Source organism: Lepidochelys kempii, chromosome 6 (assembly GCF_965140265.1).
Source record: "Lepidochelys kempii isolate rLepKem1 chromosome 6, rLepKem1.hap2, whole genome shotgun sequence".
NCBI lineage: Eukaryota > Metazoa > Chordata > Testudines > Cheloniidae > Lepidochelys > Lepidochelys kempii.
Genome location: NC_133261.1, coordinates 17,493,092 through 17,506,336, shown reverse-complemented (window position 1 = coordinate 17,506,336; position 13,245 = coordinate 17,493,092). Strand labels below are relative to the sequence as shown.

The following is a 13,245-nucleotide window of genomic DNA, read 5'->3' as shown; positions in this document are numbered from 1 at the left end:
CTGCACCTCTCGGGGGCTCTGGGCAGGCGCACGCATCTGCTCACATGGATCACATTGCAGGCTCGGGGATTAAATAAATAATAACATTTTGTCAGTGTGAGAAGGAGACAGAGGAAGTTTAGGCCAGGATATTAGGCTTTGTTAATTAAAATAAACTATAGAAATCTTTTCCACGCCGCTCAAAGCTTATTTTTGTACATGTAAATATTCCTACGTTTCCCATGTTACAAGAAGCCGAAACAAAACAGCACTGCGGTAGGAGCACTCAGGTTTAGAAACGGAGCCCCGGGGGGGATGGTTTGCAGGACTGAGGCCTACCACCAGGAGTGGCACTGTCTAATCTCCAAACCCTAAACAAAGGGGAGCAGCCAATCGGGATGTCGGAATCCCTCCAGGATTGTCCTGGAGTCTCCAGGAGGTAAAGATTAATCTGAAATCAAAGCCTATCATGTCATGTGATGAAACCTCCAGGAACACCTGGCACCAAAACTGGCAACCCTAAGCTTTTGACACGGTCTCCCATCGTATTCTTGTCAGCAAGTTAAGGAAGTATGGGCTGGATGAATGCACTATAAGGTGGGTAGAAAGCTGGCTAAATTGTCGGGCTCAACGGGTAGTGATCAATGGCTCCATGTCTAGTTGGCAGCCGGTATCAAGTGGAGTGCCCCAAGGGTCGGTCCTGGGGCCGGTTTTATTCAATAACTTCATAAATGATCTGGAGGATGGTGTGGATTGCACTCTCAGCAAATTTGCGGATGATACTAAACTGGGAGGAGTGGTAGATACGCTGGAGGGGAGGGATAGGATACAGAAGGACCTAGACCAATTGGAAGATTGGGTCAAAAGGAATCTGATGAGGTTCAATAAGGATAAGTGCAGGGTCCTGCACTTAGGACGGAAGAACCCAATGCACAGCTACAGACTAGGGACCGAATGGCTAGGCAGCAGTTCTGCAGAAAAGGACCTAGGGGTGACAGTGGACGAGAAGCTGGATATGAGTCAGCAGTGTGCCCTTGTTGCCAAGAAGGCCAATGGCATTTTGGGATGTATAAGTAGGGGCATAGCGAGCAGATCGAGGGACGTGATCGTTCCCCTCTATTCGACATTGGTGAGGCCTCATCTGGAGTACTGTGTCCAGTTTTGGGCCCCACACTTCAAGAAGGATGTGGATAAATTGGAGAGAGTCCAGCGAAGGGCAACAAAAATGATTAGGGGACTGGAACACATGAGTTATGAGGAGAGGCTGAGGGAGCTGGGATTGTTTAGCCTGCAGAAGAGAAGAATGAGGGGGGATTTGATAGCTGCTTTCAACTACCTGAAAGGGGGTTCCAAAGAGGATGGCTCTAGACTGTTCTCAATGGTAGCAGATGACAGAACGAGGAGTAATGGTCTCAAGTTGCAGTGGGGGAGGTTTAGGTTGGATATTAGGAAAAACTTTTTCACTAAGAGGGTGGTGAAACACTGGAATGCGTTACCTAGGGAGGTGGTAGAATCTCCTTCCTTAGAGGTTTTTAAGGTCAGGCTTGACAAAGCCCTGGCTGGGATGATTTAACTGGGAATTGGTCCTGCTTTGAGCAGGGGGTTGGACTAGATGACCTTCTGGGGTCCCTTCCAACCCTGATATTCTATGATTCTATGATTCTATGACTGACCCAAAGGGGTGAGAGGCTGGGGTGGGTTATAGCCCTACAAAGACCCACACCTCACACAGGTGTATTACTGCTGTAGACCCGCACCCAGTCCGGCGTGGGGCCCCACTGCAATGGGTCTAACACAACTAGTATTCAGCCATCAGACAGAAGGGGCGCATCTAGGGTGACCAGATGGCAAATGTGAAAAATCAGGACACGGGGTGGGGGGAGGTAATCGGCGCCTATATAAGAAAAAGCCCCAAATATCAGGACTTTCCCTATAATATCGGGACATCTGGTCACCCTAGGCTAATCCACCTTCTTGCCCGTGGGTCCCCAGCCGGTGGGACACGGCCCCCTACCCTGCCCAGCATGGGCAAGCCCGGCCACCCTGCCCGGCCAGCCGAGGGGCAGCAGCGGGGGGGAGGCTGGATCGGAACCGAGTGTCCAGGGCCGGCTGCGAACGGGACTGTCCGGGCAGGGGGGCAATGGGCGAGGGGACGGGCCCAGTTGTCCGGGGGGGGGGGGCGAGGGGACGGGCTGCTGGGCGGGACGCTCCGGGGCCGGTGTCTCCCCCGCAGCAGCCGCCGGGGCTCGGTGGCAGGGGAGGCCCCGCCCCGGGAGGCGGAGTCACTGCGGCTCCCCGCCCCCGCCAACCGGAGCCGCCCGCCCGCGGCCGAAGCCGGATACGGAGGCGCCGAGGCCGGACGCGGCCATGGCGGACTGGGGCCGAGGTGAGCCCGGGGCGGGCTCCGCGCGCTGCCGCCTCCTGCCCCGGGGCGACCGGCAGCCCCGGGCCCAACTGCGGGCCGCCGCCGCCGCCATTTGTCCGGGCCCGGGCGCCCGCCTGGGGAGAGGGAGCGGCGGGGCGGGGGCCTGGCAGTGGGGTGGGGGCCTGGCACGAAGAGATGGGAGCAGGGAGTTGCTGTGGTTTGGGGGCGGCTGAGGGGACAATGAGGCCCATGGCACGGAGGCAGTAAGGTATGGGGTGGAGGGTGGGCGTGGGGAGGTGCCTGTCAGTAAGAGATTGGGATGGGAGGACAATGGGGCCCGTGCTGGTAAGATATGGGGTGGGTAGTTGGTTAGGTGTGGGTCTGTGGGGCAGTGAGGGGCACGTCAGTGCAAAATAGGTGTGGATGGGGTTGGCTTGGTTTGCTGGTAGTTTTGAATTTAGGATCAGGCCGTCACTTTGGTTTGTTGTTTAAGCACCTTGTGATTGTGGGGTTTTCTAAATAGTAATTTCGTAAAACAAATTTAAAGTTTTGAGCTTGAATTAATATGCAAACTCGATACCATTAACTTGGGTTTGAATAGAGACTGGGAGTGGCTGGGTCCTTACACATATTGAATCTATTTCCTTAAGTGAAGTATCCTCACACCTTCTTGTCAACTAAGTGAGCTATCTTGATTATCACTACACACGTTTTTTTCTCCTGCTGATAATAGCTCATCTTAACTAATTAGCCTCTCACAGTTTGTATGGTGACTTCCAACTTATCTGTGTATAGATACACACACACACACACAATCTTACTCTATGTTCCATTCTATGCATCCGATAAAGTGAGCTGTAGCTCACGAAAGCTTATGCTCAAATGAATTGGTTAGTCTCTAAGGTGCCACAGGTACTCCTTTTCTTTTTACAAGTACTCTTGTTCTTTTTAAATTTAAAGTCCACCTTCTGGAAGGTGGGTTACTCCTCCGCCTCCCTCCCTCCTGCAACCACTGTCATGGCGGTTTCTCCAATGGACTCTTCTAGATCAATGGGGGCCGTGAGCAGGTTTCAGGAGGTCCCCCTAGCATGGCCAGCATTAGACTTGTTAGGGCCCAGGGCAGAAAGCCAAAGCCCTGTCATGCAGGACTGCAGCCCAGGAACCTGAGCCCCAACACTCCGGGGATGAAGCTGAAGCTTGAGCAACTTAGCTTTGCTGGGATCCCTGTGGCATCGAGCCCCAGGCAGTTGTCCTGCTTGCTACCCCTTAATGCCGGCCCTGACTTTCATATGGAGAAAACCAGTTGTTGTGGCACAGCTGGGCCATGGAGTTTTTATAGCATGTTGGGGGGCAGGGAGGAGCTCAGAAACAACAAAGTTGAGAACCCCGTTCTAGATTCCTCTTCTCCCTAGTCATTGCCCTCATGTGAGGACACACAATGCTCCCTCTGTCTCATGTGACTGCAGGTGCCTGTTAGTCACTTTGCTTGCCTCCATTTGGGCAGTAGGGGTTCAGAGTATTTAATGCTAAAAAGATACTGCCTGCATCCCCATAGTTTGAAGTGTAGCTGTGTGATGGACTGAGGATTGGTGGGGGATGTTTTGGACTCATGTGTGCATGCTCATTATGAACTGCAGGCTCCTCTGCTGCCCCAAGAGTTCAGCAGTGGGTCCTCCATTTAAGTAATACTCCTTTTGAGGCATGGTTTAGTTGGCACCAAAATCTGCAGTGGCTCAGAAGCTACTTGTACAGGTGTCTTGTTAGGTAAGCTAGTGTACAGTTTCTTATATACAGGTTGCGAGGCGCAAATCATCAAAGTTCTTAGACATCCTCAGATGGAAGTTGTTGCAGAAGAACAAACCACTATTATTTGTTATTGCATATCACATGCAAACTCTTAAGCCCAAGCTTTTCCAAAATATGCATCTCTGCAGCTAAGAGCAGAATTAGGCATTTTTTAAGAGCAGGGACTCAGATGTAGAAAGTGTCTTTGTTTGTCTGTCAAATGTCTGGTGAATTTGCTATTCACTTCAGACCAGTGATACCTGGCACAGTAGTTCAGGGCTGAAATAGTTTCCTGAAATAATATTGCTCATAGTTGCATAACCTTCCGTTTAGCATTTGTCTGAAAAGCAGCCTTAAAAAGAAGGCATTTTCTCAAAAGCTTTGGTGTTGTGTTTTCCGTAGTTCCTTGTAAATGACTCTTAAAAGCTCCATAAAGTTTTAGTAGTAATGCTTTGCAATTCTGTAGCACCTTTTCATCATAGGATTTCAAAGTTCTTCATGGGCATTGATCTTTACAATACCTACACAAAGTAGGTAAGCGTTATTATCCCCATTTTACGACTGTGCAAATGGAGGCATAGAAAAGTTAAGTGACTTGCCCAAGGTGTCACAGCAAGTCTGTGGTAGAACTGAAAATAGAAATCTGAAATCCTGACGCCATTCCTCCATTTTAACCAGTAAATACACTGCCATTTGTTGTATCATAACCGATAGGATTTTTTCAGGTCAGAGTCCAAGTGCTGTGGATGATATGCTAGATGTGGAGAACAAGCGCATGGCGGACAATCTAGCCACCAAGGTCACCAGGCTGAAATCGGTTAGTTGCTAACTTCACATCATACATTTTCTTTACTGTCTTACGTCGTGAATGTTGAGAGCACATAGTAAGTTACATGGCGCTGTCTTATTTATGAAGCTTTTAAGTATATCACTGTCTATGACTGGTCAGGTAGCTAATTTTTGCTATTGGAATGTCCTGGGGCATTTTATTGAAATCCTCATCCCTTATTTGGGATTTAACTATGTTCCAGGGTACAAAATTTTCTGGTTTTAGTGGCATCCAGAGAAGGAATTAGGTTTGGTAAGTGATTGGGGGGTGGGGGCAAGATATACAAAGATATATTGTTAAGGATGCCTTCTTTGGAAGGTCTCAATAAAGCTATATTAAAAATATTCATATTCATTATATTCATATAATAATTCTGGGACTAAATCAGTTCCATTGGCTTGAAAAACCTTGATTTATGTACACTTCTTAATGCAGAGACCACAGTGTTAGCAGAATACTGGAGTCTGTTTTCCATTTTCACTTTCCCAGTATTTGCATGGTGACTTCATATAAAAAAGTTTGTCTGTGGTTGGTTGTAGAGCTGAATTTCTGATTCTGGAGATCTCAGGAATTTCTACTGCAACTATTGGTGTGTACATTGAACTCAACAAACACATTGTGTGTATGTGTGGGAGGTGGTAGGAGTGATGAGCCACTCTTGTATGTGTGCTTGGAATTTCACCAGCTTCTAGTATGTTAGGAGTTGATTGTTTCACTTGGAGATGCTGACACTTTCTTCTGTCTTGAGTAGCTGGCACTGGATATCGACAAAGATGCTGAGGATCAAAACCGCTATCTGGATGGCACGGTAAGAAACTGATAGAAGTCCATAAGGGGTGAAAACCTCTGTGCTGAATCTCAAGAGTTGTCTTAATTGTTTGCTTCATAGAACCCCCATAAACGGCACCAAATTAAATTCTAGCAATTGAAATTGGCAGCGTCTCAAATGCTGGGTGATAAATGTGAAGCTATTTTGTATGGGCTTTTTGGTACATAGTCCAACAGAAGCCTACCAGCTGCTAATATCATTGTGTCTGATCAGACTAACACAGCTAGCAACTAGTAACAGGAACCATTGGAACAGGACAATGTATTTTAGAAATACAGATGGAGATTATCTACTTATTGGGATTAAAACCTCTGCCTCAAGATAATATTCAGATATAGGCCTTTCTTGGTCATTTTTGTTTGTAACTTTGGAAGTGTTTATAAATATGTCAGGATTACTTCCCATAATCTCTGAAACCCATAGAATTAATCAGGGCTTTGTATTCACTACTCTTTTTGGAAGTGCTGAGGCTGGGACTCTGTGCAAATGGGTATCTGCTCATGTTATCAAGTATCTTATTCCTTCCACTTACCACCTTAACTTCTACAGGTATTATGAAAAACAAATATAATTTATAAAACAAAAATAAAATCTGGTTATGTATTCTAAACACTGGCTGCTGATGGAAGATCCAGGAACTTCAGGAAAGGCTGAAATTGCTATACATTGTGTGGGCTAGCAGATGCCCTAATTTAGCATTCTAGGGAAAAAGACCTTACTTTTTAACCTCCATATTTTTAATTTCAATTTATTTCCCCTTAATTTCACCCCCCACTGCAGTCTTAAATTGATATATACAAATTGTATAGTAGCAACAGAGAGAGAAGATCTGTAACATAGAGCTTACCCACTGAGGGTTTTGGAAGAATTCTGAAAGGAAGGGAATCCAGTGCAGATGTTTGAGGATGGGACTAAGGTGGTCATGCTGTTACTTGATGAGCAAGATCAAGCAGTTGCTTTTCTGTACATGTTGGAGTCTGGAGAAGCTGCAACATGGAGGCCATAGAGAAGGTAACTGCAGGATTGAAAGCAAGATGGGATGAAGATGTATATGAAGTCTTCAAGAGGGATGGGATCCATACAGTCACATACAAAGTCAGAATTGGGAAGGAGAGGAGAATGGAGGTTGATGGTAAAGGTTAGCAGCAAGATTATGGGCAAAAGGCCTTCATCTGACTCTAAATCAACAAGGTATGTTCAGGAGATTAATTTGTGTTTTTATCTGAGAAGCATTTCAAATAAATGTCTTGGAGGAGAGTTGAGTGGAAGCCACAAATTACGTATAATTAAGGAAGACTCGAGGGAAGGATGCAGCATTAAAGTTATTGGATAACATGTTCACCTGAGTGTGGCTGAAAAACTATAGCAGAGGATAAAAATGGGAGTGATAAGATCATAATGGAGAGGGAGAAAGTAGATGTAAGAAAGCATATGGCCAATAACTGAGCCCTGGTAAGTTCTGTATAGGAGGGTTCTTGATGCAGAAGAGAAACCACTACTAGAGATGAACAGCAATTTTGGTAAACAAGGGAACTGGAGATGCCTACGCGTCTATGGAGGTAGCGTAGCAGGAAAGAACGGTCCAAAGTCTGCATTGAAGTCAAAGGTGAAGAGGAAAAAAGAAATAGCTATCATGAGAAAGGAGAACTAATCAAGGAAAAGTACATTCTGTGCTATATCCAGAGTCGCACTTTAGACTGCCGGACTTCAAGAATATGGTTCTCTGAGAGGTGACTGAAAAAATCGCCTTCTCTCCAAGCACTTGGAGAAAGGGAAGGTTGGAGGTTAGGAGAAGCTTTAATTAGAAGAGTGAACAGCAGTAGATTTTAGAGCTTTGAGTAAGGAAAAGGAACTGCTGACAATGGTAATTATGTGAGAAGACCGAAACAAAAGACAGGAGAAGAAAAGGGGGGCTTGAGAGGAGAGAATTTGCATTACAGTATGGTCTGATGGCACAGCACTGAGCAATATGGTGTTCTAGTCTGCAAATAACATTATAATCTGATGGCAAGAAACTGCACCTTTTTCTAAACCTTTGGGCTTGTCTATGCATGGAGTTATCCCCAATTAACTGCATGTATGGGAAGTCTTAATCCAGAGTAAGAGTTTCCACACCTGGAATCAGGAATAACTCCATGTATAGACAAGCCCTTAAAGATAGATAAGTAGCATTCTGTATTACGAGCTATACTGTGTGTGGTGCGTAGTATGACATAATTGAGGACCCTGTCGTAATGCATACGTAGAATAGGACAAAACTAAGGTTGCTCTGAGGACCTTTAATTCTGCATTTTCTGGTTTGTGTGCAATTAAGATACCAAAAGTTGCATTGACATAGGTTGGCGTTATATTTTGGGGGTGTGCATTGCATTTAATAGAACTTTATTTGACCTTCAAATATCTAACTGCATTGAATGAACTGAAGGCAATATTCTGTCCGTGGAGCCTGAGTGTGGGAGTACCGGACACTGATTTCTTAAAGACTGATTGCTGCTTGTATTTTTCTTTTCCTTTTTTGATTCTAGACTTAGGAGTTAGTCAGTTCCATAGGCAGCTAGAAACTGAAATGGTTCTGCTTTAAAAAGTAGCACTCTCTAGAGAGAGCCCCATTTGTTTTATAATTTCTCCATTTCACCATTCTGTCTCCCTCAGGACTCCGATTTCATGAGCGTGACAGGCCTGCTGACGGGAAGTGTGAAGCGTTTCTCCACCATGACACGCTCAGGAAGGGATAATCGCAAACTGCTTTGTTACGTTTCTGCTGGACTGGTGGTTGTGTTTTTCATCCTCTATTATCTCGTGTCAAAAGCACGGACTTGAGTAGGGTCCTCATCCTGGAATTTTTATGGAAAGAAAAACTGTGGCCATGATAGACAGAGACTTGCTCAAAGCTATCCTCAAGTCTACCCTGTCAAGGATTGTTGGGATATTCCTGGAGGACCATAACGTCTCTGGACTCCAAGTTACTGTCATTTTTCTAATCAGTCTTGGACATATTCATCAGATTTTTTCATAAAATGAATATAGTTCGTTCTGATCTTTTTAAATGTATGTATACCACAACTTGATCTCCTTGTTGACACTTAGCCTTCATTTATTGCTTTGTCCATGACCTTTAGCCTTCATCTATTACCTGGCTCATAACCATGTCGTGCCCACCTTAGGGACGTGCAGTGTTGTTTATGTGAAAGTGTCTGACTCAACCCATAGTAGCAATGTGCCTGTACTCCATTCATAAATGAGCAGAGCTGGGGAGTCTGAGAAGTCTAAATGTGGGCCTGGGAGGCAGGAGCTGTTGAGTTCTAATTCAGCTCTGTCAGTGGCTTACTTTGTGCTCTTGGGAAGTCAGTTAATCTCATTTTATGTTTTGAAATACATTAATACCAACAGCTTCTCACTAGGCTAGAATTGTTGTACAATGCTCTGAAGAACTAAATCGTGTGGTAGGTACTGAGTTGAGTAGTTACTACTTGTTATCATGAATGGTTGATGGAGTTTTGTATCAGAGCAGGATTTTACCACCATGATAGCTTGGTTCTACTGACCTGCTTGTCTCATAGCCGAGGATGGGGAAAGGCAGTAAAGAGATGGCTGGTGGCAGTAATTTTTCTGTAGCACAAATATCGTGGCTCTTGTGACAAGTACATACGTGCTCAGTTGCAACCATAGAAGACATGAGAGAGTTGAAAAACTGAAGAGGGGAAAAAAACATTACTTTACAAAAGGCTTGGAAACTATTGTGTAAATAATCTAGAGGGGGAAGTTGTTCGTATAGTTGGTACTGGCATTCCCATAATACGACACTTTGGTATTGTTGGGAAGACATTTCCACTCCATAGGTAAAGATGGAGTTTAGATCTGTCGTCTTAAGTGGGCTGATCAGAGGGATGATTTAAAATAAGAGGTAACCTTAGAATTCTCAATTCTTTGTCCCCCCCACAGTACATCACCTGGTAGGTACGCTGCATGTCACTGTGCAACTGTCTGGAATACATACCTGAGCAAGTATTGTCTATTGTTTGTGAAGCCATCACTCCAGAGCTTGCAGCACTTTGAGATACAGTATGCACCCTGTTCTATGATGATTCTACATAATTCTGTGCGTTAGAATGCTGTGTGGATGAAGGTTGTTTATGATCTTTCAGCACTACATCTTTATTCTGTATTGTACCCTGATTCAGAATGCTCATCCCAAATCACCCTTCTCTCCCTTTCATTGACCTTGTCATTTCCCCTCTCATTCCAACCCATGTATGTTCTCCCATCTGAATTATTTATATCTGCCTCCAGTTATAATAAACCATTCTAAAAATACTACTGTTATTTTAAAAAAACACCCAAAACGCTATACATTATTTTAAAAGGCTTTTATGGTACAAAACAACTCTACCATAATTGTTTTGTAGTGTGTGTATATTTGTTCCAAGGGTTCCTCTGGATTTTCCTATAAGTATTCCTTGCTTGATGATTGGCTCTCTCTTATTCCTCTTGATATAACCACCTCTCTAAGACCAAAGAATATATCCTCTATACAGTTTATTTTTCTCCCCGAACAAACCCATATCCCCTAATCCCTGTGTATATTGCCTCACCCTGACAAATGACACTGTGTGACATTGAGGAATTTCCCTCTTACAAGCCACAGAACGTTGATCCTTCTGCAGATTTAGATCCAGTTTTCTTAATCTACTTCTTACCTTGAATATTGATCTTCTCATGTATTAGTTGATGTACTGTAACTTGTGTCCTTATCCTGTTCCAAAGATAGAATGTGCAATAGGGATAGAGGGAGAAGGATGCAGCGATGATCCACTCTGGCTCTTGGCTCAGTTGACTCAGTCCTGTTTGAATCTTGGTTTTGGTAAGACTTGGCTGTTCTGAGCTCATTTTACATGCCTAAAAAATTTGGGTGGCTCACTTGAGTGTTCTGTCTGCTTCCCTCAAGCAAATCTTTCCTGACCAAAGAACTCCAAAGCACTCTAATTCTTGCCAGAGCAATTATCTCTTTATTTTGCTTTTTATGGTGTGAATAAAGTTGTACTGCCTTAAGATGCTGCACCAGTAATTATGTGTGTATATTCTTATCGTGGTCCAAAGCTGTATTATACTAGCCAGTTTCCAAACATATACATGGTTCACTTTTTATAGGACCTATTGCCTTGGAACCTGCATTGATGCACAACATTAAATACATCAGTAATACCATACTCACTACAGTGGACAGTGAAGATTACATCTAAGCTCTAAGATGCATTAGACCAGAAGGTGTGACAAGATAGCACCCTATGGGATCTGCATGTATCCATAAAGAAGAAGATAAATTGTCCCCCACTGACTTTGGGATGAAGAGGAAAAATGATCACTAAAGTACAAGTCACCCATCTTGCTCAGGAGTCAATAATAGAGCTGGTCAGGAACTTTTAAACCATTTTTGTTGGAAAATGCTGATTTGTCAAAACCAAAACTTCCCATGGGTTTCAACGGATTGTTTGACACTTGTCCCAATTGTTTTCATTTTTGGAATGAAGTACTTTGATTTTTGATTCAAAATGACTTCTTGTTTTGAAATTTTATTTTAAAAATATTTTTAAAATAAAGGTCAACAGTGTCCTCTGCAGTCCAACAGTTCGCTTCCCCATCACCACCTTCACACTAACCTTGCCCTGAAAGGCTAAGTAAAACTTTGAGAGACCAATAAATGCAGGGGAGGGACTGTTGGTGTTCCCAGCTTGGTTAAGGGGGGGAGACCATTTGTCCTTAGCAATAATTGTGTTAACCTTCTTTGAGCTTGGCTGTGGCACTTAAGCACTGCTCACAGCAAGGGATGGTGCAGAGTTGCACCATTTCTGCATGGAACTTGGGGAGGAAGCCTCACAGAGACAGAATTGTCCCCTGTAATTCAGAAGGAGAATATCTACTTGTAACCCTTCTGCCCGTCAGAGTTGGCAGCAACAAGGGCCGGGTTCAATATCTAGGGGTTCCATTCCAATAACACAATGCAAACCGGCTCGAGCCCCCACCCAGTGACCTGGGACAAATATATACCACCCCCGCTGGGCGCCTCCAAGAGGCAATACTTCCCCTCTCGCAAGCACATAGTCTGAGTGTAGCAAAAGTCTTTTAATAACAGAGAGAAACAATGTGGCATTATGTTGGGGAAACACCACCAACAGGATTCATAACACAACCCATGAGCAAAAACAACCCCACCCCAGGCAAATTGGGGCATGCCCTTTTCCCTTTGGTTCTTGAGTCCAGCAACCCCAAATCACCCAAAGTCCCAAAAGTCCAATGCCCCAAAAGTCTCTGTCCCTGGTCAGGGCAGCCCCAGAGTTCGAAAGTTTATCGGCGGAGCTTTACCTCCCAACCTGGGTGGAAATGGGACGGGGGTAAGAGGCACCTTACGTGAGCTGAAGCTGACCGCCCCATAGCTCCATAGTGGCGCTCCGCTCCGCCAGCCGCCCCACAAAACTCCTTCGCGCAGCTGCACTCCGCTCCACCAGCCACCCCACGAACTCCTTCACTCAGCTGCGCTCCGCTCCGCCAGCCACCCCACGAACTCCTCCGCTCAGCTGCGCTCCGCTCCGCCAGCCGCCCCACGAACTCCTTCACTCAGCTCCACGGCCCACAAGCAGCTCCTGCCATCCACACACTGCTCCGCATCGAACTGCTTCACCAGCCGCCCCGCAAACTGCTCCACAATATATCTTCAGGCTCCCCCACTACTTAACACAACACTCAGTGATTTCAGTTCTTAGGTGAATTCAGCTTATAGTAGGGGAGCCCCAGTGCTGGTGCACTGTCAGCCCAAAGTGAGCTCAGCAGCCTATAACTAGACTTCTAATGAAATCAAAATTAGCTCTGATATTCCACAGTGGAGAGAGGAGGAAGTGCAATCAGCATGTAAGGCCCTCACCAAGGGGCCCATGCCACCAAGTATTAATACTTGTCCCCAGCCTCTCTCCATTCACACAGTTTTGGAACCCATGACCCTTGCCTAGCGAGTGCTACTTAGTTGATGGCGAATCCCTCCATCATAACAAAAGGCCACGTACAGTTCCAAGCACAGTTCCCATAATCAGGGTAATAACAATTTATTCTTCCTGCCCCAATAACAGAGACACTGGGGATCCCACAGCAGCCAAAGTGACCATTTGGGCAGCTATGGTCTCATTCTAGGCGTGGTGGGTGTGCCTATGCAAATGAGATCGGCCCCTGAAGTTCTTTTCCACAACTTGCCACACCTCACCACCAGATGTCAGGGTGGAGCTCATCCTGACACTGCTTACATCCTTCTATACCACTTCAACAGGAGCAACTTCCCTCCCCTGCTGTGTCAGGCCTGCTCCAAATGGTGATGTGCAGCTGCAGTGTGGCCATAGCTCCACCTCTTCCTCTTTAGGACAGTATGCTCCTCTGGGGGAGTATGAAGGGAATAGGTCCTGAATGCAGCCTGCA

The 13,245-nt window shown here is 45.4% G+C and overlaps 1 protein-coding gene across 1 annotated transcript; it reads left to right on the top strand.

The window, feature by feature from the left end:
- The first annotated feature begins 2,236 nt into the window (after positions 1-2,236).
- Positions 2,237-10,101, top strand: BET1L (Bet1 golgi vesicular membrane trafficking protein like). The gene is made up of 4 exons (XM_073346977.1): positions 2,237-2,365; positions 4,855-4,946; positions 5,710-5,766; positions 8,440-10,101. Exons 1-4 carry the CDS (start codon positions 2,347-2,349, stop codon positions 8,605-8,607), a joined length of 336 nt encoding a protein of 111 aa, XP_073203078.1. The 5' UTR covers positions 2,237-2,346; the 3' UTR covers positions 8,608-10,101.
- Positions 10,102-13,245: the final 3,144 nt, after the last annotated feature.

Bases quoted from the DNA above. Each gene is read 5' to 3' on its own strand.
- BET1L (XM_073346977.1), top strand. The intron at 4,947-5,709 runs GTTAGTTGCTAA...TGTCTTGAGTAG, and splicing joins AGGTCACCAGGCTGAAATCG to CTGGCACTGGATATCGACAA. The intron at 5,767-8,439 runs GTAAGAAACTGA...TGTCTCCCTCAG, and splicing joins ACCGCTATCTGGATGGCACG to GACTCCGATTTCATGAGCGT.